The sequence below is a fragment of the Tinamus guttatus genome, unplaced genomic scaffold, assembly GCF_059628265.1.
Source record: "Tinamus guttatus ecotype Peru unplaced genomic scaffold, ASM5962826v1 Tinamus_guttatus_pri_ptg000237l, whole genome shotgun sequence".
Lineage (NCBI taxonomy): Eukaryota > Metazoa > Chordata > Aves > Tinamiformes > Tinamidae > Tinamus > Tinamus guttatus.
The window spans coordinates 375,857-403,636 of NW_028288771.1; the positions used below are offsets into that span (position 1 = coordinate 375,857).

The following is a 27,780-nucleotide window of genomic DNA, read 5'->3' on the forward strand; positions in this document are numbered from 1 at the left end:
CAATTATTACAGCAGCACAAATAAAACTAAAAAACAAAACTACTAAACATAACAAAACAACTAAAAAACAATTATCTTATAGATAACTGACTGAAGGCTTAAAGAACTCATTAAAATATATTTTACATGCAGTTTGCATTACGGTAATGCAAATTAAATCTCTTCAGGAGTAGACATAAAGCAAGTCAAGCGTATTTCAAGAAACTCGCTCAGACTGTTTAGCAATTGTTATATGTTAGTACCTTTATTTTTCACAATCATTACTTTAATCATGGACAGAATCTTTTCTTACAGAAAGTCAACATATATTAGGGTATACTATTGAGATTTTTTTAAAAATATTGATACAGTGCAAAGCACTTGAGAAATAATTTTGAAATCTGCAACACATTTATAGATAATAATGCTGTTTTTGTGATCAAAAAAAAAACCAAATTGCCAGACAAGCCAAAAATATGGCTTTAAATTGAGGGAAGACTGCATGAGATATTAGCGTGTTTTGTTTGTTTGTTTGTTTGTTTTTTTAAGGAAAGTCAGAAATCATGTTTTGTGTTTTCTGTGTGTCTTCACCCTGTTGACAATAATAATTATCCCTGCCAGGTGAATGGCTGAACTGAGAAAGGAGTCATTTTCAGTTTATTCTTTTCCCTCAAATGCAGGTTTTCTTGGAATCTAGGTAATACTTGATCACTGTCTTTAGTTCTTACACCCTTCTTTCTGTTTATGCTAAAAGGCTTGCTGTAAGTGGTCTTAAAGGCAGGGGTTTTTTTTGTTTGTTTTTTGTTTCGTTGGTTGGTTGGTTGGTTTTTTTTTTTTTTTGCTATAAGAAATGTATGATAATTTTAGGTCTAAATATGACATACCTGGTGAATATAGCACACTATTCTATAGATTACAGTTTGTTTTCACAGAATTGAGTGCTTAGGGAAGTCTAGAAATTGCATAGTAGGACAGCTACTAGTATTTATTTAAAAGTTTTAAAATAAACTTTAACTTTCTATTTCCCAATGCATAAAAAAATCTTATATTTACTAGTAGTATGAGCCCATTCATGTTTTCTTTTTTAGTGTTCAGATACATTATTATGTTTTGAGTATGCATCCTTCTCATTTAATTGTTTTATTTATTTAAATTTGCATATAGCTGACCCTAATTTTTCTTTTTTTAGGTTTCTAGTTTGAAAATAAGACTTATGTACTGTAATCTTCTCCCTCTCCAGAGGATGAGGGGTAGAATTACTGATTATTTCAGGTATTGAATTATACAGTTTTCATCTTCTGAAGGAAGGTGGTGTTAAAAGCATGGTTATCAAACTATAGAAGATAAGATTGCTCTAAAATAGTTTTACTAAGACAAACCCATAGGTAATGCAAACTTGTCAGTAACTCTGCTTTTGTTTTCCAAGTGTTGCAGGTGGAGAGCTCTTTGACTTCTTAGCTGAAAAAGAATCTCTCACAGAAGAGGAAGCCACAGAATTTCTCAAACAAATACTTAACGGTGTACAGTATCTCCATTCTCTGCAAATTGCCCACTTTGATCTTAAGGTATGTTGAGCAGATCAAAAATGTAGACAACTGCAAGCAACATCTCATTAAGTCCTTGTAACACCAGCCATAATTTTTCAATCATGCAAATCTTGGCTGTAGTTTTGTTTTGCTAGCTTATGTAGACAGGGGAAAATTCAGCCTTTGAAAAGAAATTATTAAACCATGAATAGTTGCCATCTGTTTCCTCATGGAACATGGCAACTTTGAGCAAAATGAGACCGTTTTGAGGAAACAGTCTTGAAATAAAGATGTTTGGGACTGTGTGGAATGTGAATGGAATTTGGATGCAATCCTCTGAATAGGATGCCTCTTTTCAGTAGCTTTTATTTGTTTTTTGTTTGTTTGTTTGCTGATGTACATATACATCTTGTGTTCACTTGAAATTATCTATAGGTAGTAAAATGAAACAAGACAAAATTGCCTGTAGAGATTTTTGTAGAACACATGTAGGGGGCAGGAGGAGAGGAGGGTGTGTGTTTGTGAGCGCATGCACGTGTTTGAAGGAGAAAAGCTTCATTTCAAATGAACTTTGTATCTTTTTGGCAATGGAAAGAGGTCCTTTGCATGTACACTCAGTGTTTTGATTGTTTAGTTTCAGAACATAATATGTTTTCATAGATAAACTTTTTTCGTAGTTAATATCAACTTATTGTGGGAAGTCAGATTAACATTTCACAGAATCGCAGAGTCATAGAATTGCTAAGGTTGGAAGGGACCTCTAGAGATCATGTAGTCCAACCCCCCTGCACACACAGGGTCACCTAGAGCACGTGGCACAGGACTGCGTCCAAGCGGGTTTGGAAGATCTCCGGAGAAGGAGACTCCACAACCTCTCTGGGCAGCCTGTTCCAGGGCTCTGTCACCCTCACTGTTTGTTAAGAAATTTTTCCTTAAGTTCCTGTGAAACTTTTGATGAAGTCCACTGTCTGTGTCCACTTGATGAAGTCCCATTTGATAGTCCACTGATACCAGCGGCTTGTCTATGATAGGAAATGGAGGCATTATTGTTTTATGGCATTGAAATTCTATAAGAGGACATAGTGTTCTGGGAGTAATGTAGGGAAGTGAGTGTTTTTCAGTGTAAAAATGCTTTTTTCCAGTATCACTTTGAATAATATATTTGAGCTTCAGAAGATAATCATCAAGATAAATGAGTTGTGAAAATAGCAGAATATGCTTTTAATATTTCCTACTATGAGGTGTAAATATTTGCCTTTATGTCTAAGATAAAGCATCCTTACATAATAAGAATATGTAAATTAAAATAAGCAACAAAAAGAGAAATGTGGGAGGATACTTGCATTTGCCATTTTTCTGCACATCAGCTGTTATATGTGGTGTAAAGAGCAGTGGAAGAATGGTGATGTGGAAGTTCTTAGTAGCTCCAGAAGTCCTCTTCAATGGTACAAGCAAGACAGCTGAAACTCTTAAGAGCTTTTCAGAGCATCCTGGTTTATGGATGTGATAGGATGCGTTTCAGCTCGCTTAGTGCACATGAGAACTGCAGTAGTTATATTTACGAAAGGTAAAATCTCAGCCCCAGGGAAATCACAGGAGTCTGTCGTTAATGTGAAATCCTGATTTATTGTGCTAATTTTTAGCATGTTAGGTCATAATAGAAACCGACAAGGTGGTCTTGTTGAAAAGACAGATCAAGACACTGAAGTAGATGGTCAGCGAGGGCTCAGTGCTTAAGGGTACTTGTATGTATCAGACCTTTTGTGCCTACTTACAATCTCTTTTCTTTTCCTTCCTCTATCTCAAAGCCTGAAAACATAATGTTGCTGGACAGGAATGTACCAAAGCCTCGAATCAAGATTATTGACTTTGGTTTAGCACACAAAATTGATTTTGGAAATGAATTCAAAAATATTTTTGGAACACCAGAGTTTGTTGGTAAGAGCACTGTTTGTTCTTTAAACTACTCTTTTTCAGTACACAAAATGGTATCTGTTGCTTAGCTTGGTTGGGCTGGGTTCCTTTTTATATAATTTGTGTGCAATTTCTGAAATTTAATAAAACAATTTATAGTATTCATGAATAGCTTAGACTTGCATTAATTATTTTTATTCATCAACATTTTAGCTATTTATGTCTGACATATGTATGTTCAGAATGACATAGATCTGTTTTTTGGCCATGTACTGATTTTCTTCTTTACTCCTTCAGCTCCTGAAATAGTAAATTATGAACCTCTTGGTCTTGAAGCAGATATGTGGTAAGCTATTGGATCTTTTTGAGATAAGTCTCTTATAATAATTCTGAAGTTTTAACTTTTTTTCTCTCTCTCTCCCTTTCTCCCCCTCACCCGTTTGTTTCTTTTCTTTTTAATTCCAGGAGTATTGGTGTAATAACTTACATCCTGTAAGTATCAAAATCTGCAAGTGATTCTTTAGAAACACTATTTAATTCTGATTCTGACCTCTGGGTGATATTTTATTTTTGTCAAAAATTCACATTAACATTTTGTGCAATCAAAGCAGTCATTGCACATAAATGATAATAAAAACAATGCTATAATTACTGAAAGAACAGCCATTAGTCAGCATTGAGATAACATGGCTTCGCATCTTGGGCAATACTCCTTAAAAGTTTTATTTTAATCAATATTTTCAGAAATTCCAATGAAGCTTTATGTGCTATTAGATCAAATCTTCCTTAAAATATACTTGCAGTTCTAAAGCAAAAAAAAAAAAAATCACCTTCTGCTTTGATTTGATTATAGAGAGTTGTAACAGCAATATTACAACGAGGGGAATGTTCTCTCTTTCTGCAGCTTAAGTGGTGCATCACCATTTCTTGGAGAAACCAAGCAGGAAACATTAGCAAATGTATCTGCTGTGAACTATGAGTTTGAGGAGGAATTCTTCAGTAATACTAGTGCCCTAGCTAAAGATTTTATACGAAGACTTCTAGTCAAGGATCCAAAGTGAGTTATTTCTCCTCTTGTGCATGTGCTGTTGCACGCTGAATTATCTGCAGTGTTTCAAATTACATGCTATTTCGCAACATTAGTTTGTTATATATATAGTATTACGTATTTTGTGTAATTTTTATTGCCTGAAATTGTTACATCCTTTCTCTTATTAAAGGAAGAGAATGACTATCCAAGACAGTTTATTGCATCCTTGGATCAAGGTTAGTGTGCAATATGTTCTCGCTTATACTCTTTTAATCATCTTTATTTCGTATTACACTTTTTAAACAAAACCTTCAGATGAAAAGTAGACAAATTCTGTTCAACGGGTCTTAGTGTTTCAGAGAGCTGTCTGTGTGTAAGCTCCTAAGTGCAATGTGCAAATTTCATTAAGGTATCCTCCACCCTGCGTAGTGGTAGGCAAGTACTACACTCCGTCATGAAGATTAATATCATGCTCAGTCAGGGAAGTTAATATTACAAAGGTGTTGTACTGGCAAAGATGCATTATATGAATCCAGTCGAGTTTCCTCTCTGCTCACTTACATTTGTCATCTTCTAACCTCCGTATTTAGATTGGACAAAAGGGTCTTCTTTCTTAATTCCTTCCTCACTCTTTAGACTAAAAAATGCATTTTGCATGGGGCAGTGCTCCGTTTCTTTTGGAGGGTTTCACAGTGGTTGGTGTGGATCAAACTATTAAGCTGAGAAGGAGAGAAAGAAGAAAAAGATTCGCCTCTTACGTATGTGTGTACCGTACCTGTCACTTAACGCATATCTTGTTCTGCTTCTTAACAGTAAGTCTTTACAGTGCCAATAATTTCCACAGTCTTGGAAGAAACCTCATTTATATTGGAGTTTTGATTTAAGTTACCGCTTCTGAACTGATAAATAGCGACTTATTAGCTTGATATCCTGATTACTTCAGTCTTAGTTATTTGTGTCTGTTATAAATCAATTTCATTCTAGTAGTTAATTTTCTTAGAAATTAAGCCCTAGGGATGATATCTTACTCGGGAAAAGTATACCTGTGAGTGTTTGAAACGTCTCTGTTTCTCAGAGAACCAGTAAGTAGAGTATGTGTCCTTGTTACAGATGCTCCAGTTCATGGTCTAACATCATGCAGCAAACTCTTAAACATGGGTTTGACTGAAAGAATTATTGGTGCCCTTTGTGCTTTGACAACTTTTCTGTGGTGCAATCTTGAACAGCTGGAATGGGAAGCAGGCAGTTGGAATAGTGATATTTTAAATCACCAGAGCAAGTATTGTCTTGAGTCTGTCTTTCAGAGCCCAGGGTTTGCTGAACAAGGTGTTGATTTGTATCCTGTTGTGTTCCTTTATATTTTAACTTTCCAGGCTTCTTCCCCTTGTATCACTGCTCAAATCCTCTTTCCATTCTTTCCTCGCTGCCTTCACCTGAATATCTCTATAAAACTGAGTTTCTAGGGCCTTTCAGACTCCAAATACCAGATCATACAACACAAAATTTGGTATACTCTACTAGAAATTTGTGCGTGGTGCTAGTGTGAGGAAGATTAAAGGGTACAGTCTTAGAGGTGTCTGCAAAGTGGGATGGCCTTTTAGAGACAGAGGTAGTAGGAAGTGGGCCGAACTGACTGCACTGAGATTAGTAATCACTTGGATGACATCTGAAATGGGACCAGGATATTTTCCTGGAAGATAAGATTTATCTCAGAATGATACCAATACCTGTGCCAGAGAGAGAAGTTAAGGACAAAGCTGAATGCTCTACTGACTTGTTTGTTTGTTTTTAGCTAAATTTCTTTTGAAACCTGTATGTTTTTGGTTCAAAATGTCCTTTCAAACAAATGAGATAGTCAACAGTACCACTCATTTCATTAGTTTAGTATTTTGCAAAGGCAAAGAGCAAGGAAAATAATTAATTAGATTAACTCTGAATCCTTAAAATAAAATAGTCATCATCCAGACCACTCTGCTAGAAGTAAGGGAATCCACAGAATTTCATTTTTCCATCTCTGTGCCATATATGTGGATGCAATTAATTTTTTTCAACAGCTTTCAAAATTCAGTAAAGTTCAATAAAAGAAAAACGTTATAGTGTTTCATGAAACATTCTCAGGTATAGATATTCTTCGGGATATTTTTTCAAGGTATTCCAGTTGCATGCTCCACTAATCTGTTCATGTTAAAATGGTGTGCATACAATTACTTTGTTATGACAGTATGAAAATATCATTATAATGCAAGTGGAAGTCATCACTGAAGGGCAGTGAGGCACACAGACAGGAAGATGCTTTATGAAAGCTGTGTTGTAATACTTCACAATGACCTTCGTTATTTTTGCCCTTAGCCTAAAGACACCCAACAAGCACTTAGTAGAAAAGCATCTGCAGTGAATATGGAGAAATTCAAAAAGTTTGCTGCACGGCGAAAATGGAAAGTAAGTTACTCAGTAAGTCTTCAAAATGATGGCAACATAGAGTTGCAATGGCACTACTTGCTCTGGCAAGGTGCAAACAAACATTTGTGATCACGTTTATTTAAAGGAAATATAAAATCTCAAACTATTGAGTAAAGGAAGAATGTTTGTATCAATTTGGAATAAATTAGTAGGTGCATGGCTATGGTAATTAGGGGGAAAACTTCATAATGCCAAGCATACAAATGCTTGTGTGTGGATTGTTTTATGCATCCGATTGTATGCTGTCATCATCTGTCTTAGTAATGTTTTTAGACTAAAAGCATCTATAAATGTAGCACATGTTTTTGTGACAATAATCTGAGTAAATCAAACATCCCTTAAGCATCCTCGCAGAATTAACTATTCAGTAGAATGAGAAAAAAATACTCTGTTCTGCAAAAGATTGTAGACTTGGTTGCAAGAAGGCATTTATTTAATCTTTCCAGAAACGGGGCATGGCATTAGCTGAAAGCATGGGCCTAGGCAAGGAGCTGCTTATCAAGACAGACATCTCCAATTCCTCACTGTGCACACTGGGGAATTCATGCTGAAGCTAAGCAAGGACAGGACTATTGTATGAGAAATCTGTTTATCACAAGGAGAGTGAAACATGAGCCAAGAGCGGGCTGTGTTATTAGGAAAGCAGTTCAATGCATTCTCACAAAGGTCAAAAAATAGGATCATGTTCTTAAGCATTGGAACAAAATATGCAGCTAAGTACATTTACACCAAAATGTAATGTTTGTGTTATGTAGGGATCAACTGTGTTTATAAAATCTAAACCTAAAAATTAATCTGCTTCCCTCAAACCAGTGTTAGAAATACCTTAAACTTCTGTTGTAATATGGCACTTGAAGGAATGGTGTCAGCTAATTTATGTTCAATTTAGGTTTTCTGTGTGCACATATTTTAAAATCTCCCTTTTAAAAATATTTTTAACAAATTTCAGACTCAGAGAAGAGCACGTGATGATAATTTATTTTGCTGTGGGTATTTATGAAATAGTTGTGATCAAAAATACAGTGTAGCTGTGCTAGTGTATTTGAATAACCTGTTTGCATTTAAAAAATCCAAATGAGATATGAAGGTGACAAAAATGGAGACAAGGCAGAAGATTTAAATCAAACTCCTGTTTGTTTGTTTTGGTTATATGACAGTATTCCTTTAAAATCCCTGTAATTGCATCCTATCGCAAGTATTCCGTTTGTGTTTTTTTTTTAAATATAGCTTTTCTCTTCTTATTTTTAAAAAGCAATCAGTACGCTTAATATCCTTGTGCCAAAGATTATCAAGATCTTTCTTGTCCAGAAGTAACATGAGTGTTGCTAGGAGTGACGATACCCTGGTAAGTGTATATTTCTATGGTTAGAGTGAAGTGATTCTAACAAGAATATTGGATTATTGTAAATGGATAAATAATTGATTATTTTTACATATAGAAAGTAATTGTTTTTAAACAATAAATGCCTATTCTCCATAATTTAATCTTCTGCATAAAACCTTAGAATTTCATTTATTCCTCTATTGAACATGATAATTACTACCTGAACTTAATTTATCTTGATTTTGAAAACGTTGACTTAAGCAGAACTTTAGCATTGTAGTAATTGTAGAGTGAAAAAGATTAAACTGATTTTTTCATGATGCTGTGTATCATAAGTTCTTTTTTTCTTTTAATTTTAAATATTCAAAATTATTAAGAGAACTTGACATGCTTCTAGGAACAGAAGATGTTGCAGAGTATTGCCTGAGTAAGCAGTTACTAAAGCAGGAATCAGACGAAATCGGGCGTTTTCAGGGTGGTATGGCCGTAGGCAAGGAAGTTTGAAGAGTTGTCTGGTCTCAAGTTCATGGTGTTGTATCATCTCATAGGTTAAAGTATTTGGGGCATTAGTTATATGTTTTGTAATAGGGTGCTAGAAAAGCATTCTTGTTTAGCTTGCTCTCCAGGTTTATGCTACATGTTTCACAAATTCTCTGTGATCACCCATGTTAATGTATCTAGAGCTGGGTAGGCTCATCTTTTCTGGGCAGTAGTGAGATCAAACTTTAATAATAAAAAAAAACTAAGCCTTTTATTTATTCCTGCCCCCCCATAATATGTTCTGTTATTCTAAAAAGTCAGTAACTTCTGAAGAGGGAATAGATACAACCCAAATACTGGCTTCTGTGACTTTCAGCATTTTGACATTCTAATGCATGGAACAAGAATAAGAACAAAGTTATGTCTGTGAAGATATTTAGGTTCATAACTAAAATTCTAGGTTTATCACCTATTCAAAATGATCAGCTGTAATTAAGTTAAAAGTATTCTGCTGTAGCATGTCTCTGAGTAAATTGATCTTGCATTCAATGTTTGTGAACTTTTTAAAATGTTTCTATCACATACACACAGTCTTTTTTTTTCTTTTTTTGGATGCAAACAGTTGAAAGTCCTATGAAGAAGAAACATGTATGCCAAATAAAGGAAAAACCTGCCTGGAATCTAATGCAATAAATGATAGGCTTATATTTAAGGAAGAGTGAGATATATTGTACTAGAAAAGGAATGTATTTTCAAATAGGGCATATAATTTTAGCCATATTCTTTCAGAAGGGACTTTATCCTTGCACATAAGAAGCTCTACAAAACCAAAAAAATTACTTTTTTTTTTTTCTGTATCTTGACAGGCATTGAGACATAGAGGGATTTTTTTTTTCTTTTAAGCTAACAGTCATTCTTCTTTCTCATTTAATTACAAGGATGAGGAAGATTCATTTGTGATGAAAGCTATTATTCATGCCATCAATGATGACAATGTTCCTGGATTACAGCACCTTCTGGGATCTCTGGCAAATTACGATGTCAATCAACCCAACAAGGTAAAGTAAAGGTCTGTGCTGAGGCGCTTGGGGGACTGGCTCTCGCTCTGTTGAACAGAACAATGGTGCTGCAAAGTAGCAGTGTAGAACTTTAAGAGGGGAAAAAAATGTCAAGTGGATGGGAAATAATTCTGTCTTCCTTTATGGGAAATCATCTGAAAGTGTTCTGTGTTCAGTCTTCTCAAATTACCTGAAAATGGAACCCGAAACATTTTCGTTCCTAGACCTTGCCAAATAACAATTCCAAAAGGAAAGTAATATTCACATCTATTTTCAACAGCTGTACTGTATTAGATGTAAGGCTTTGTTTTTCTTTTGCATTTGTTTCTTAGAACAGGTGAAGATGGATGAATATTCCTATCTTTTAGTGTTACCTCCTCCTTTTTCAGAGAACTTAAAAAACTGACTGTGTGTGGATAATCATACTGTCAAAGTTGAATGTAAAACACTGTGAAAAAAAGTTGTCTGTTTTTACAGAAACTGGTTACCTCAACATTACATTAGACTGTAGTGCTCATCTGATTCAGAAATGCAGCAGCGTTGCTTACTAAATGATTTCAGTTTACTTCTGCTCTACTAAATTGGATTATCCAAATCCAGACCAGAAAACTCATGTTCTGTTGTCGACTTTGCTGGTTGACGTTGGCGGTTGACGGTTTGCTGCAAAAAAGGGGTGATTATACTCATCTTCATTATAAAGTACTTAGAAAATTATTGGTAAAGAGTGCTATAAAATTAAAGCCTTTATTCTTTTCCTGTGAAGAGGTCTTGAATTTCTCAGGCTACTGGTGTATTTTTTGTTTTGCCACTGCATTCCCATGTAATTTTCCAGAAGGTTGCTAATGGTTTGTGTGTCTCAGGTATTGTGAGCAATTCTCAAGGTACTCTGCCTTAAATGTGCACGTAAAGCATCTGCAGAGGCACATGCTTGTCAAACTGGATTAAGAAGAGCTAGATGTTCATACTCCTGTCTTGAAAAACTTGGCTTTAATGTACAGTGTATTGTTTAATGAGGTCTCATTCCAGAAATATAGAAAACTAGGGGACAATAAACTTCCTTGCTCCAGGTGATGAATAATTTTTGCTATAGTGTGCCCTCTTCCTCAACACTTCAAAAATTAAATATTTATATTTCATTATTAGCATGGAACACCACCTTTGTTAATCGCTGCTGGCTGTGGAAATATTCAGATGCTTCAGCTGCTTTTAAAGCGTGGATCTCATATTGATGTTCAAGATAAGGTCTGGATTCTACTTTGTTACCATTCTATAAGTGTTCTTGAGTTTCAGGGCAGTTAGCAGAGGACAAGCACATCAGACCAAGTTGTTCTGGACATGAAAATACCTGAGTTGTAGAGTCTTATTACATAACTTATCCACTGTCTTCCATAGCAAAAAGACAATAGCAAATCTTCAATAATTTCAAGTGTTGCTACTGTATAGCCCCCAATTATTAGCTGAATTTGTGCAAAACTTATCTTAAAATTTGGTTCTTGTGTCTGAAACTGGTTTGATTAAATTAGTAATTTCCTGAAAAGACACTGGCAAAATCTATTTAGTACAGAACAGGATGAAAATGTACATTTTATTGATATATACTATTGCTATACTTTGCAGAAAGCATTTTTGAAAACCTCTGGAGCTCATTTAAAGCGAATCACTTTACCACTACCCATGTCTCTAACTAGTAGACGAAAAAAATGTAACATAGACTTTTTTTAACCTGTAATTGTGCTTTCCTTAAAAGTGCCCTTGAAAAGGGTAAGAGGATGTGAAGATCTGTTAATTATTCTCACAGAGGTCTTTGTTTGTTTGATTGTTTTTTTTCTTTTGATTGATACATAGGGCTGCTGAATCAAGATGATGTTTAAAAATGGGGGAAAAAACCCAGTGTTCTAATATGAGCCCTAGCTTGACTAACTCACATTCGCAGTAATGATTCTAAGCAATTCAATATGCATGTGCACGTGTGTGCTATGTATCTCATTGGAAATCTAAAATTAGGATTCTGCATTTTTGACCTGTATAAACAAATATTTTGGACAGGCTGGATCTAATGCAATCTACTGGGCTTCTCGACATGGTCATGTAGAAACGCTGAAATTTCTCAATGAGAATAAGTGTCCTTTGGATGTCAAGGATAAGGTAAGAACAAAACTATTCATCTTTCTTACAGATATGTGTGTGTGTGTATGGATGGATGGATTATTTTAGTAAAAAAAAAGGTCTTGCCACTGGAATGATTTTCAACTATGCCATAATCCCAAAAATGTGATTGATTTTTTTTAGTACTGCTTTATAAGCTGACATATAGGGCTGTGATGACACAACTTTAAAGTAGCTTCATGTACTGATTATTTTCTGACAAATGTTAACCAAGTGTGCGTGTAAATGTGAGTACATCGTGGGTAGATGGGGAAGTAAAAACCTAGGTTAATTTTCTCATGAAGATTAGTTTCACATTGGAACACAGGGTAAAATCGTGATTCTGTTTTTCATTTCTCTTGATTGAAAATTGCTTTTATCTGACAAATAAATTTGACTGTTACTAAGTTGACAATAATGAAGCCTAACACTCTCCATTTACCTTGTCTTCAACAATATTACTTGAGTACTGTTGGCTTTAGGTGTTGATTGCTGCCACCTTAGCAATGTTTCTATTCTGCCAAAACGCTAATGTAGAGGAAGCTACATTTGTAAAATGTAGTTGGTCAGGGAACCCATTCAAGACATATGAGCAAATAGTATTCAATTTACCCTAATTGGGTTATAAAATATGAGGTTACTTTTACAAATACAAATACCAGTTTTAATATGTATGTCCTTGCAACAAAATCATTAATCAGGTTGTAAATAATTATGTTTAGCAACCAAAATATATCAAGATATACCAGTCTTCGTATATGTCAAGGTATACCAGTCTTTGTATATATGTATGGAGAGAAGGAGAATACTATGAATAGAAACACGACTTACGCTTCATTGTGTATGCTGTAGATAGTCCCTCAGCCAGTTGCCTAATATTGCTAAGAGGTTGCATTGTGTCTATGATCTTGAACAAATAAAATAAGTTCAGAACAAATAAGTCTTGAAAAAAGGAAGACCTTTTGAAGAAACTTGTTGTCAGCTGGTGTTGGACTTGTAACATACAACAACAATGTGTGATCTGGAGATATGTCCTGAACACAGCTGGGGAATAGAATATGGGTACAGAGAAGGGGTACTTGGACCCCCATGCCACGTACAAGCACTGTATGGTGTGCACGATGGTGTATATTGGTGGGTGATGTATGAAATAACACTGGAATGTTCTGTGATTGCAGTCTGGAGAGACAGCTCTCCATGTTGCAGCTCGATATGGGCATGTGGATGTGGTTCAGTTTCTCTGTAGTATTGGATCCTATCCAGACTTTCAAGACAAGGTGAGTCATATCCATTTTCCACTTTTTTTAAACAAATACAGCTTCAGCAATACTGGTCGGAACTCTTAGTCTTGGAGTCTGCCTCACGCATGTTTGAATTAGAAAAAAATAATAGAATTATGGAAGCCTCTATACTTTTTAATAGATGAAGACTATTCTAAATAAGTGTGCATGAAACCACCACATCTGTACTCTTATAAAAACAGTTTCTCTTGAAAAGTTTAAAAGTGAAGAGAAGCATGCATCATGAACATCATGAAGGTGTGGGTGGTGTTCCCTGATTTCAGTTATTGCTTTCTCTTAGTTACTGCCTTGAATCCTATCTGTCAGAGCTGAACTAGAAGCTCTTATGGGAAGACAAGAAGGAAGAGTATTAATTTAAAAAAGAAAAAAAAAAAAATTCAGCCCAAACTTCACTGAAATTCCATAGGCTATTTGTTCCACCAGCCTTTCAAAGTATTATATGCTGTAGGAGTACAATTATTTTGTTTAAACAGCAGAAGGTCTAAGAGTCCCGGAAGTACTCTTTGGCAATTACTTTTGCCTCAGACTTTTGCAGAATCATTTGATGATACCAGCATTGATGGTATCATCACTGATATTTGCCAACTACAAAATGTATCCCACTACTTAGAATTTAACAGAATGACTCTTTCTGCTTTAATCTTCCCTGCTTTACATTGAGCTGCAGAGCAATGTTGTCCATACCTCATTTTTATAAAACATTCAAGGACGTGAATGATGTTCTGCATAATGTCGTGAAGCACAGAAGGATGAAGGGTGAACGTTTTGAAGCTTCTGTGGTTTGAACAAATCAAATAAGAACTTCAGTCACAACTGAATTTGAACTAATTCAAAGTGCCCGCATCTTCAAAGCACATCTTAATGTGATATTAGATGACTCAGTTTTCTAAGCACCTAAGTCTCTGCCTACATTCAAAAATCATTTAGATATGCTCTGAACATTATAAACAGTGATATGCCTCAATCTGCAGTGGGATTTAGATCCCATTGGAAAGTGATTCATTTTAAACACTATATTAGTCTTTCAGCACACAGGATGTAGAAGTTGCTCATGAAGGAAGGTGCATTTTCAGTAAGCACCAAATAATTAGTTAGCTATGGCAGCATCATGGAAACATCAGTTAGCTATGGAAACATTAAAATTAGTATTGCTTACATGCTAGCTGTTGAACATAGATAGCTTTATGGTTAGAAATACGGAATCAAGTTGCTGACGAAAATTTAGTAAGTTATCACACTCACTGAGTATATCAACAAGAATTATTCTCACTTTGAGATGGTCAACATTAGAAATTACCACATCTTTTTATAGGACTTGTTTTAATAGACTGTATTTTTTCTTTCCTGAAGTCTTCCTGTATTTCTAAGTTAATCAAGCTTTTGGCTTCAACTGTTTTGTATTTTCCTAATCTGTGTTGATAGGAGGAAGAAACACCATTGCATTGTGCTGCTTGGCATGGCTACTACTCTGTTGCCAAAGCACTTTGTGAAGCAGGTTGTAATGTGAACATTAAAAACAAAGAAGGGGAGACTCCTCTCCTAACAGCATCTGCTAGGGGTTACCATGATATTGTGGAATGCTTGGCAGAGCACGGAGCTGACCTTGATGCAACGGACAAGGTTAGTAATGGGTGACTGCATTGTTTTCAGTCAGGAATTATGTCCAGAGATTACAGGTTTCACAGAGTTGCACCTCAGTTGCACCTCTGAGGTGCTTTGAGTGCTGCAAGGCATCATTATTTTTATGACACAGGTCTTCTGGGTAGTTCTAAGGAGAATATTGATGACTCCAGTAGTCTTTAAAAGCAGCTGAGTGATTATTTTTTCTTTTTTTTTTTTTTCCATCTGTTGCATGATCACCTTATTAATAACCAACACTCTAGGAGCAACTTACTGTCTGTAGAGAATAACAGGAGCACTGGTTGCTGGAGTTGCAAGAAGCTATAACGTAATAGGAAAAAAATGTATAGTTTGTCTTTGTTTCCTATGTATCAGGTAAATCACACTTGATACCAGCAATATACATTTGAATTGTTTAAAAATAACTCCAGGTGATTCGGTATCTTATTTTTATCATTCAGAATGTAGTCCCAAGGAGTAATCTTTGCATTTTATTGCTTATACTTAAGCTGTGCATGCCTTTATAGCTAGCACTATTCCTGATGGAATTGCCATTACACCTAAATAATTGCTCAAGCAAAAAAAAAAAAAAAAAAAAGCTTTTATGTCTAAAAAATTAAATATGTTTTTTTTTTTTTTCAGTCACTGTCATTTTAAGTTGTTCCACAGAGGGAGAAATCTCTGCCTCTAAAACAACTGATCCCTAAACAGATTGTATGGCTTTTGTATCTCTAACTACTGTCAGTGAACACTACAGTGGTTTAAGACACTCAGATGGGCTTTACTCTTGGTCACTTTCCCATTTCCCCGTGGAAGTTATCAGCATTGAATGTTTATTTGCACTTCAGTCATTCCAGGACAAAGCCCAGTGGCTTAATGTGAATCTGTTTTCATCCCAAAGTTGGTTTGTTCTGACAGGTAATGTATGTCTCCCTGCCTTCACTCTCAAAGGAGAAAAGCCTTCTGATTTTGAAGCAGAGAGAGGCATGCAATTGCCATGAAATGATCATGACTCTGAAAAAGGCTTTGATTTTTTTCACATTATTAAAATGTGGCTTAGAGGTTGTTTTGTGATTTCAGGATGGGCACATAGCCCTACACCTTGCTGTAAGAAGATGTCAAATGGAGGTGGTGAAAACTCTTATCAGCCAGGGATGTTTCGTAGATTTCCAGGACAGACATGGCAACACTCCTCTGCATGTGGCTTGCAAAGACGGGAATGTTCCTATTGTGATGGCACTCTGTGAAGCAAGTTGTAATTTGGATGTCATTAATAAGGTAAGTGGAATAAGGGTACTGAAGTACTTTGTTTAACAATAGGTCACCCATTGTGAGCTTTTCCAATTCTCTGATACGAAGTGTTCTCTCTTTCTTTTTTCCTTCTATTTGTTTTGTCTCTTAAGGTAGCCAAGTGCAAAGCGTTGACTCCTCATAAATTAACATAAGTTTATTTCACTTGAGTAAATGATTAAAAACCTCTGAAGAAAGAACTCAACTGAATTAATTGTCACAGCATGCTTTGTTATTCAACTCTAATGTTATAGTGTATGCCAGCCTGCTTCCCTGGTTCTGTGAATCTTTTTTATGCAGATTACCATTAGATGCTAGGGTACAGATGAGAAGCATTTTTCTTGGCCTAAATGAGCAGTGACTTGAAGTGATTTAATAATAGTTGAAGATTGACTTTTTTTTATTTAAAAAAACACCCTCACTCTTTGAATTCTTCCAAATGATATGAAAAGGTCTGCACCTTCATCTAACAAGTTATTTAAATCAACTGCAGATTCTTTTTCCAGTTACAAAAGTACATGTTATCTTGGCTGGTTTATGTTTTCATTCCTTGAGTTACTAATTAAAACCAATCCCAAACAAACATTTATCTTAAAATAAAATAGCTTAATTTATTAAACAGTTGTTGCCATCAGGTTACATTAAATCTCAGAATTTAAACGTTGAGTGTGAAAGTGCTTTCAGAAGTTCAAGACAGTAGATGGAAGGTGGTGTTTTGGGGGAACCTTCATGTTTCTTTCTGTTTCACATATGTGTGATGATCACAGAACTAATGGGCAAATTATGTAGTTATATAAATTTTGATTGCAGTGCATATGACTGGATTACTGCCAGCTAAAAATGCAAAAAGTCTGTAATTGTAATAATCACTTTGCAAAGAGGAAAAATTAATAGCCTGTCTCTAAAACAAATGCTCCATTGGATTCTTTTGTTGTGCTAGTTCTGTAGGGTATGTGAAAACTAAATAAAATATTTTGCAGATTTAACATTTTGAATTTCCTCCTAAGGATCTTTGAATAAATCATAAATTGCTGCCACCAATTTGAATAAGTTTAATATCAGCCATTCAAGTCTGCTGGCTTGATATGTGGCTTTAAGGCTTGATACTTAGCTCTGAATTACTTTCTCTAATCTGTAATGATGCTAAAATGTTGATTTTATGTGCAACAAAGTTTAAGAGAGTTATTATTCTGTGATTTGGTTGTTTCACATGTTGAAGCTTCTTTATTTTTCTGAAAATGTTTATAGTTTGGCAATAACATGTTATTAATCAATGTTTGCATTTACTTCAAAACTCTAGCCCGCTGTGCATCAGCTAATTCAGGAAGGCTGCAGGGTTTTTGGATTAAAGATTGTCCAGTACAATCTATTTTGTTTTTAATAATTAAGAACATGAACTGCCAACTGAAAAAATCCTACGATAATGAGCTCCCCAGTCCTGCCTTTGGGTTTAAAACAATTAAATCCATATCAAGTGTTTGTCCACGTTTTGTGGAAGGTGAGTTAAGCAGCCAAAGAAGAGAGTAGCACTTCTTTTCATAGTTGTGAATGCTGAGCAGAGATAGTGGCCTGGCCGCAGGCGTGCTGTGGAAAAAGTCCTCAGTCTTCAAGTCTTCAGTGGATATGCTACCATGGTTATAGAACCTGTGGTTGAAGTTTGTTTCCTGTTAATCCTTTAAGAGTCTAGTCTAGTACTAGAGGGTACTTTAGAGCATGCTTTATTTGAGAGAGCAGGATCCTCTATTTCAAATAGAGGAATTTCAAATAGAGGATCCTTACGTCCACTTGTAATCTTCAACAGCAACCCATAAAATGTGAGTGAATTACAATAACAGCTGTGTATCCTAGCTTCTCAAATCTGTTTTTGGCAAGAATAAATGTAATACTAATTAAAGGTACCGTTTCTTCCACAAACCATGTCCAGTAAAATATCATGCTCATTTATTTGAGGTGTGGATCTTTTCAGGAGCAAACATTTCCAGTTAAAGTTTTCCAGTTAGTAGGAAGTTAGCTTTCCTTTCAAATACTTTAATGAAATAAACGTGTGACTTTACTTCTGAGTGTAGGATGAGAATAGGAAGGAGAGTGCTCACAGCAGCAAAATATAGGAGCAGGTAGAAGAATTACAGGCAGATAAGGTATGGTAGTAATATTTATGTTGATGGATAGAAATCTAAAAGAGAAAAGTGGATGTTTTGAGAATCCTCTTAGTGGAGAGACACAGTCAAAAAGCAAGACCCGGTGAAGGAATACTTCCAGCAGCTTTCTCTTCTGGTGTTATTTTCCCCAGACCTTTCTCTGTTACTGAAAGAACAAATTCCTTCAGTTTGACGAAGCAACTTCTCCTTAATTAAAGAAGGGCTGAGATTGGAAGGAACCAGTGGAGATCATCTAGTCCAACTCCCCTGCACAAGCAGGACACAGGGTCTTGTCCAGGCAGGTGTTGAATGTCTCTAGAGGAGACTCCACAACCTCTCTGGGCAGTCTGTGCCAGGGCTCCGTCACCCTCACAGTCAAGTTTTTCCTCAAATTCAGAAGACCTTTCTGTGCTTCGTTTTGTGCCTATTGCCTCTTTTCCTGTTGCTGGTCACCACTGAAAAGAGTCTGCCCCATCCTCTTGACAGCCTCCCATATGGTATTAGTGCACATTGATAAAATCCCCTCTTAGCCTTGTTTTTCCCAGGCTGAACAGACAGAGTTCCCTCAGCTTCTCCTCCGAGGAGGGAGGCTCCCTTCCCTAACCATCTTCATAGCCCTCTCCAGTAGCTCCATGTTCCTTTTGTACTGGGGAGCCTGGAACTGGAGCCAGGTGCCCAGATGTGGCTTTGCCAGGACTGACTAGATGGGGAGGATCCACTCCCTTAACCTGCTGGCAACACTTTTCCTAATACAGAAATTCCAGGAGACCATTGGCCCTGTTGGCCAATCAGCCAGGACTCCCTTCTCTGCGGAACTGCTCTCCAGCAGGTCAACCACCAGCCTGTCCTGCTGCATGGGTTTGTACCTCCGTAGGTGCAGGACATCTCTCCGGCTTGTCTAGGTCTCTGGATCGCAGCACAGCTCTGTGCTGTGTCAGTTATTCCTCCCAGTTTGCTGTCATCAGCAAGCTGCTGAGGGGGCACTCTCTCCCTTCAGCTAAGTCACTAATGAATAAATTGAATGGAACCAGACCGAGGACTGACCCCCTGCGGGACACCAGGTGGTCCAGGTCTCCACCTAGACTCTGGGCCACTGATCACAACCCTCTAAGCTCTGCTGTGCAACCAGTTTTCAAATAATCAATGTAACTTTCATTTCTATTTGAACTTTTAAGGCATTGTACTTAAGCTGTAATCAAATTACTTATAGTTTTTGCAAGACCTTCATTATGTGTCAGTGTGCATAATTGTATAATACATTTTTTTATATAAAAAAAACTACAGTGAGGTTCTCTGAATACTATAATTAACTATTTTTTTTCCCCAACTTAGTATGGAAGAACACCTCTGCATCTGGCAGCAAATAATGGTATTCTTGATGTTGTCCGGTTTCTGTGTCTCACTGGTGCCAATGTAGAAGCTTTAACCTCTGTAAGTATGACAGATATTGTTATGCTTCTTCCTTGTTTTATTTGTGACAGTAGGAATAAAAAATAAAATTCCTGCCTTAGAAATAAAACAAGGCAGTGGTCTAATATATTAAAAAAAAGAACACTTACTAGGCTAAAATACACCCCGCTGCTTGAAGAGCATTTTCAATTGCCCACCTGTTTCCTTCCCAAAACTAAGTTTGAAACTAAGATGCAGTGCAGCTACCAATTCATCTACAGAATTCCTGAATTACACCATTTTTTTTGTATGCCCAGTAGGTTGCCATTTAATACACTATGTACGATTTGTATGACGCTTCTTAGGATGGTTAAAAGGATGCATTTCATGGTGGAGAAGTGTGGGTGAGTGGATGACTGAACTAGCATGCAAATGTTCTTGTAAAACAAATTGTTCCTGTCAGATCAGTCAGTACCACTGTTTCCAATCAGCATCTTCAGAGTATTTTTCATTCTCAGAAGAGGGGGAAACATCCTTCTTACTAACATATGCATAAGAGGATGAAGGACAACTGGGCATCATATACAGCATTCCCTGTATTTTAAATGAACCAACCACCCTTTATTTGCAGAAGAACCAAATCAGTTTCATTTGCTACCTGCCCTAGTCAATGCATCCTACACAGATATAACTATTGTTCTCTATATTTAAATTATATTGTGATTTAGTTTTAGCTGATTTCATGTTTTCCAAAGTTGCTTTTCATACAAAGTATCCCTCAGCATGCTGAAATGAAGGGGAAAAGGGAGAAAAATGCTATGTTTCACTTGTTTTATGAATTTGATAGCACTTAAATCAGTTTTACTGTCTTCTATTTACCTTCTTAAAAGATATCACCTGTGTCAGAGGAAAACCTTTAAAAAGTCCTTAAAACCACTGAACTTGCAATTGTGAGTTAGACAAGTTTAGCATCTGCAAAGCAAATTCTGAAAACTACTGGATTGTAAATTATCCTATTCTTTATTATTAAGTAATGAAATATGCCTAAACTGGACTTAGTGGGACCTTTTATAGCTTTCCCTTCTTCACATTTTTTTTGATACGTCCCATTCAGTATTTATATTTTCACTAATAAACACTGCACAGATAAGATGTAACAAAAGAGTTATGAACAAAAGGAGAAATTCATGAGCAGAACTGTGCCAGTTTGTTTATGGTCATGATGGCGATGTTGACATAACTGCCATGTAGATCTCTCCTTCCAAGACAAAAGTACTTTTTCTCTCATTAGCTTGTATCAGTGGGAAGGACATGACAAACTAAAATGCAGTGGCACTAAATCTGGCAGGAGAAACAGACTGGTTATACATCAGTGACCATTATTGCAGCTAAATTTCAGCAGTAAGAAGCAGAGAGAAGGAGAGAAAGTGAGTGTAGTGATTTTCATAGCACTTGAGCAAACAGATTAGTTTGCATGTCTAACGTGTATTAATTATTTAATGAATTAGATGTAAAATATATATAATTTCATACATTTAATGTATATGCATAATTTTAATATATATTTAATTTATATGCATGAAGTCTATTACGCAAACTATACTCATAATTTAAAAACTTATATTATATATGCACTTTATACAGACATAGATACATTCACATACATTCATATAACTCAAATGCAAGCCTTACTTAGCCATTGCTATTCCAGTGTCTACATCCTTATTCTGTGCTTTTCAAGAAAGCTTAAGAGGAAAAAAAAAGTTACCAAAACCCATTTTCTGTTTTGTTTGAGATGTATTTTCTAATTCTTGTTGTGTTCTGCAATTCATGATACAGCTGATATCCAGAAAATTAAACAGCCTAATCTTATTCAGAGATGTACAAAAAGGAAAAACTTCTTTTTCTTTTTTTAATGGAAGACATGTAGTTTGCCTGTTAATCAATAAATTTGGCTTCCAGATCTGAGTCAAAATACCTTTGGAAAAATGAAAAAAAAGTATATATTGGCACCTGTCAATTAAACATCTCAAAATGCTTTTCTTTGGGTGGATTTGACCTGCAATTCTGCCTGCTGAGTTTGGTGCTGTCTATCCATGCTGCTGTCAGGGAATTATATCTTAGCAAAGACAGGCAACTCTGTGAGGGAATTTGAGGAAGACACTAAGAGTAATGACATGGCAAGCAGAGAAGGAGGGTTCATCAGCAAGGATATGGTTCTACAGCACCCAAATGAGAAGAACAGAGCCAGTCTAATAACTGTAAGCAGCTTCAGCCAAGAGTCTGTGTCATCAGACAAGTCCAGAGCAGTGAGATAGGTCCAAGTCATCAAATCAGGTCGGGATTGGGTCAGATGAGAATAACATGATAAATTCAAAGATCTAGTTAGACTAGTCCAGAGTGTCAAGTCAGGATCTGGGTCAGTGGGATACATGGCCAAACATAGACATAGCTGCAGTGTCACTCTGGCAGGGACCGAAGGCCAGTGCCTCAGCTCAAGCACAACTCTTGAGTCAAAAGAATGGAGGAGAAGCTCATGGTGATCTTGAACTCATAAAACCCTTAGAAAGTGAGAAGTGAACTCTGGGATCTGAGAGTGCCATCCCTGTTATTAGTAGACTTGCTCTGTACTCCTACTGTTTAGACTTATACCAAAGCAAACTTTTCCTGTTGCCATTTGAAAAGTTTCAGGAGCAGTCATCTCCATAATCATGCCATAACCAGGTTTTGCAGGCCATGCCATTGCAATCCGAGGGTGCCCAATGAAAGATGTAGGACTTGTTCTAATTCCAAGGGAAAAAGCATCTGCATGAATTTGTCACGGGATACGTACTTCATGCCATAGTTTGTCAGGCTTTTTCTAAGTATGTGCTGCAAGAATAAAATCCTGGGCTCTGGAGAAGTGCAGGGCCAAACAATAGTCGTGCTTTGGACCAACAGAGAGACCAAGGATTTGAGGATCTGGATGAAAGCCACCAACCCTAGGTTGCTGCAGGTCACCATAAGGATTCTCATGAAGGGGATCAGGGTTTCCCATTTACCTGAAGATAGTTGGATTCTGCAAAACATGTCCAAGATGGGAAATCCAGGAAACACCAGGAGCATGAGGTTTCCTTGATAAGAGTCTAGTTCCCCAAAAACTGAACCGTTCTTACCCTGTTAAAACAGGCACTCAGGATTTATGAGCGGAGTGTAGAATTTAGAGGGATAGGATCCATAAAAGAAAAGATGCTTCTCCTTTGTTAAATCTTTTCTAAGGAAGATTATCTCTAGAAACAGGTTAAGATATTGTCAATTTCATACGAAAAACTATCGTAAAATCATAGATTAAAAACTCTAAAAGGAGACTTAATTTTTCAGTGCTTTTTTGGTGCATGAAAGCTCTTATCTAGGAGAAAGCAGAAGAAGCAAATGCTTGTAAATCGGTTATCTATTACCAAAGTATAAAACAACATAATAGCATTAATGGAGTTATAAAAGTAGTACACAGTTGTTCTTTCAGCTTTTATATTAAACTACTGTTGTATGAAACACAAGTAATTAAATGTCAGGACTAAAATGCTGAAGACAGCTTTGTTTATGATTTTAAATTTGCTGAAACAATCAGAACAGCAAGCTTTATACTGTTCATGTTTTTTGTAAACCTTGATCCAGTGACGGATTTGCCATTGTAAGTTTTTATCTGTTACTAAACAGAATGCACCTTCATGTGAATCAATATGCTGTTATATGTACCCTTTGTGAAAAGTCTAAACTTTTAGATCAGGTTAATATGTAGTATCTAGAAAGGGATGTCAACCACAGATTGATCGGTGAGGAAAGAAGAGGAATTCAAAAGGGAAATATTGACAACGCTAAAAGCTTCTGAATTCAAGTACCTTGTTATAGTGGCACCAGATGCCAATTTGCAAACTAAATGCTGCTGTTCTTCATTTTGTTCTAACTTATTTGGTCAATTTAGCAGAAGAAGGATTCCAGTGAGGACAATTTTTGCTGGTTGGTTTATTTTTTCCCTTCTCCCAATCCATTTGTATTTGACAGCAATTACGCTTTTATTGCCTTGAGCAGAGTTGAGCAATACTACAAGAGTGTGTGTGTCTGTGTTTGTTTTGTTTTATGAGTAAAAGGAAGGAACTGCAGCTAATAATTTGTCTTTTAACAGGATGGGAAAACAGCAGAAGATCTTGCCAGAGCAGAGCAACATGAACATGTAGCTGGTCTGCTTGCAAGACTCAAAAAGGTTGGGATGCATGAATTTAACTAAGTTTTACATTTTTTTAAAAGGTAGCAAGGGAGGTTTGACTGTGGGAAATCATAACATCAGATATTTATCAAAACAATTCTAAAAAGCTCTGTTGCAAAAACCCTTACTGATTTTGTTTGTTATTTTTGTTTGTTATTTTTATTTTAAAGTGGTATCCTCAATTAAGGCCATGTGCATGTTAGTAAAAATGGGTACTCTACACCATTTTGTTGGGCTACTATTTCATCTTATCCCGTCTCTGACAATATATAGTAATGCAATTTTGCTTCTAAGGAATCCTAAAGAAACTTGAGAAAAGAGGGAAAAAAAAGTAAAAAACATAGTGCCTCTCACTAATAAATAACATGACTTTCTCCACCAAATGAGTTTTTCTCCACCATCATCACTTCAGGGAGACCAGGATAATGAAATATGAGAGGTTTTGCCCTCTACTAGGCTATCTAGTACTATATGAAATAGTTCCTTACCTGATTGTCTTTTTTTAAATTTTATATTAATCATGCAAATTTGATTTTTAGAAATTCCCTGACAACCAGAATGCAAAGCTGATCTGGCCTTGTACACTAACTCTGATGTGCAGACTTACTGCATACTGTGCATATCTAATATGCATTGAGTATTCTGTGCATACTCTATCATTCTTGCAATGGAGGTGCAGAGACCACTTGCCTGGGGCTTCCAGGCAACAGTCAGACCAGTTGGAGTGCTCTTTTAATGAGGCTGATAAGTATTTGAATATATGAAATAAGTGGCCATGGTGCTTTATGACAAATTTATTGGAATTTGAATAGGAATACTGAATCCCAGAATGGTTGAGGTTGGAAGGGACCTCTAGAGATCATCTAGTCCAACCCCCCTGCTCCAGCAGGGACACCCAGAGCACGTGGCACAGGGTGGCATCCAGGCAGGTTTGGAAGATCTCCAGAGAAGGAGACTCCACAGCCTCTCTGGGCAGCCTGTTCCAGGGCTCTGTCACCCTCACAGGAAAGAAGTTCTTCCTCACATGGAGATGCAACTGCCTGTGCTTCAATTTGTACCCATTACCCTTGTCCTGTCACCTGCCACCACAGAGAAGAGCCTGGCCCCATTGCCCCTACAGTCACCGCTCAGGTACTTGTACATGTTGATCAGACCCCCTCTCGGTCTTCTCTTGTCCAGGCTAAACAGGCCCAGCTCACTTAGTCTTTCCTCATACAATAGATGCTCCAGTCCCTTAATTGTCTTTGTGGCCCTACGCTGAACCCTCTCTAGAAGCTCCATGTCCTTGTACGGGGGAGCCCAGACCTGCACCCGGTGTTCGAGGTGCGGCCCCCCCAGAGCTGAGTTCAGGGGCAGGATCCCCTCCCTCAACCTGCTGGCAACGCTGCTCCTGATTCAGGCCAGGATCCCACTGGCCTTCTTGGCCACGAGGGCACATTGCTGCCTCATGGTTAACTTGCTGTCAACCAGGACTCCCAAATCCCTCTCCATGGAGCTGCTTTCCAGCAGGTCAACCCCTAGTCTGTACTGGTGCCTGGGGTTATTCCTCCCCAGGGGCAGGACCCTGCACTTACCCTATGTCATTTAACAAGGACAACATATGCTAGGCATTTATAAAGTTGAAATACAATTACGTTTTTCAGTCCTTCCATTAAATATATTCTTGCTAGGATTGTGAAATAAATCAGTTAAAATGTCGGTAAGTACCAAAGTTCAAGGTTTACTTGCAATGGTAACTTCTGTATTCTTTTGTCATAATAGGATCCATAGCTTTCCCCTTTCCAAACTTTTGCCTCTTTCTACATGCAAATGGAAAAAAATGCTGGAACAGGCTGCCCAGAGAGGTTGTGGAGTCTCCTTCTCTGGAGATCTTCCAAACCTGCTTGGACGCAGTCCTGTGCCACGTGCTCTGGGTGTCCCTGTGTATGCAGGGGGGTTGGACTAGATGACCTCTAGAGGTCCCTTTCAACCCTAAGCATTCTATGATTCTATTTTAGTTATGATGTATGAAATAAATATAAATCAATATAAATCAAACAAATCAACCTGGAACAAAGGGAGAAGATCAAATAAATCTCTCTGTAAGAGATTTAAAAAAAAAAAAACAAACTGTAACTTCCTCTCTGTTACAAGAGTATGTTTGATCAGACATTCCTTTGCAACAGAGATTCTGGTAAGTGACAACTCTTAAACTACGAGTGTGTATATATAAGAAACTGCCGAAAAGGTTGCAGTACTACACAAAATGGACAATATCATCTACAGAATGCCCTGCGCGCTTGTTTCATATTCAAAGCATATGGAGGGTGCTTCTAATAACACACGCACACACACACCCATATGTGAAAGCCCTACTGTTTTAGTGCTTTTAAGGGGACTTCAATATTAGCAGTGGGTAAAGAGAGTGCATTTTTTGAATTGTGATGAACTGATTCAGTGCATGTTGCATTTTTAATGCTTAATGCCTGTTAGGAGCTAAGGGTCTAAATGAGGTGCACTGTTAGATGCTGCCAAATTTCTCAGCTGAATTGCTGTAGGTGCTCTTTTAATGACTTGCTGTACATATTAAGCTCAGAGCAAATGCAGAATGTAGAGCTGTTCCCCCTAGATGTGGTTGGGAAAAATAGTTCCTTCAGCCCTCTACCTTTCTGCTGTATCCCTATTTTCTTAAAGAATGTCTTTCTAAGGTGCAAAACACAATAATTTGCTCTTCTGCACAGCGTTCTATTGTTGAGTTGAATTTTAAGCTAAGCTTGTGTGGGGAATAGCAGAGCATCTATGTTTGATTGCTTCCTGCTGGGAGAAGAGAACAAGACGGATTTGATTAGTTCATTCCAGATGCTGTTCTTGGCAGTAAGAAGGAATATTCTTCAGGCACTAAAAGGCTGAGATAAAAAGGGGTGATGAGTTAACCTAAAAGATGAAAACACTCACAAGGGAGATACAACTGGCTTTGACTAAGGCCTTGCTTATGAGAATGAGTTTGCAGCTGTGTAGGAGTCAGTGAATTCACCCAAAGGGCAAACAGTGAAAGGGGAATCAACTAGAGAAGTAGATAAATTGAGGCCTAAGACAAGAGGAAAAGGATGCAAACGAAACACAGGAACTACCATGTGAACTAAGAAACACTTCTTTACTGTGTGGATAACAAAGCACTGGAACAGCCTGTCTAGAGAGAACGTGGAGTCTCCGTCTTTGGAGATACTCATAGCCAACTGGACTTGGTCCTGGGCAGGTGCTATAATTTACCCTGCTTGAGCAGAGAGTATGGATCTGGATCTACAGAGGTCCCCTCCAGTTATTCTGTGAGACAAATGTGGAAGATACAGGCTTGCAGTTGAGGGGAAGAAAATGGAATGGTATGTGGGAAATCTTTTAAGGTAAAAAGGGTAGAAAAAATAAGTGTTTGGGAAGAGAAGAGGTAAGAATGAACTACAAAAATCATTGTTCACACTGGGGAAAAAAAAAGTCAAAAGCAGCAGGGTGGAATTCTCCCAGGTGTGATCAGTACAAAGTTGATGGAAAAAAGGGAATACAGCCCAATTTTGGCATTGCGGAGATGGTAGCTGTCATTGCAGAATTCTTCTATACTGCACATAAGTTATATAAACTTATAAATAGTAAATGTAAGCTCGCAGAATCATGATGCTGCTGCTGCTGGGCCTCATTGCAAGGAGAAAGAATACTGGAAGAAGTTAATTTTTACTTCTTTGTTCTCTCGATTAGAAGTCAAAATGTTCTCAGTCACTGATATATAGCCTGATAACAAATTTCAGTTGTAAAATGTGGTTTTCATGAGTACTCAGGTGGCTTTTTGAGAGAAGCCATCCAACTGTGTCTTAGCCACATATCTGCCCTTCTATCTGTAATTGTGTACTTGCAT

At 37.0% G+C, this 27,780-nt stretch overlaps 1 protein-coding gene across 1 annotated transcript in view; it reads left to right on the plus strand.

Moving 5' to 3' along the window:
* Positions 1-27,780, plus strand: part of DAPK1 (death associated protein kinase 1) — an 83,091-nt gene that overhangs the window by 43,653 nt on the left and 11,658 nt on the right. The window contains exons 3-18 of the mRNA XM_010218398.2: positions 1,406-1,544; positions 3,314-3,443; positions 3,717-3,765; positions 3,885-3,911; positions 4,324-4,476; positions 4,640-4,685; positions 6,799-6,888; positions 8,162-8,254; positions 9,652-9,771; positions 10,915-11,013; positions 11,818-11,916; positions 13,095-13,193; positions 14,640-14,837; positions 15,918-16,115; positions 19,598-19,696; positions 23,817-23,894. Coding sequence (XP_010216700.2) covers positions 1,406-1,544; positions 3,314-3,443; positions 3,717-3,765; positions 3,885-3,911; positions 4,324-4,476; positions 4,640-4,685; positions 6,799-6,888; positions 8,162-8,254; positions 9,652-9,771; positions 10,915-11,013; positions 11,818-11,916; positions 13,095-13,193; positions 14,640-14,837; positions 15,918-16,115; positions 19,598-19,696; positions 23,817-23,894 — 1,717 coding nt within the window. The remainder of the gene's footprint in view (positions 1-1,405; positions 1,545-3,313; positions 3,444-3,716; positions 3,766-3,884; positions 3,912-4,323; positions 4,477-4,639; positions 4,686-6,798; positions 6,889-8,161; positions 8,255-9,651; positions 9,772-10,914; positions 11,014-11,817; positions 11,917-13,094; positions 13,194-14,639; positions 14,838-15,917; positions 16,116-19,597; positions 19,697-23,816; positions 23,895-27,780) is intronic.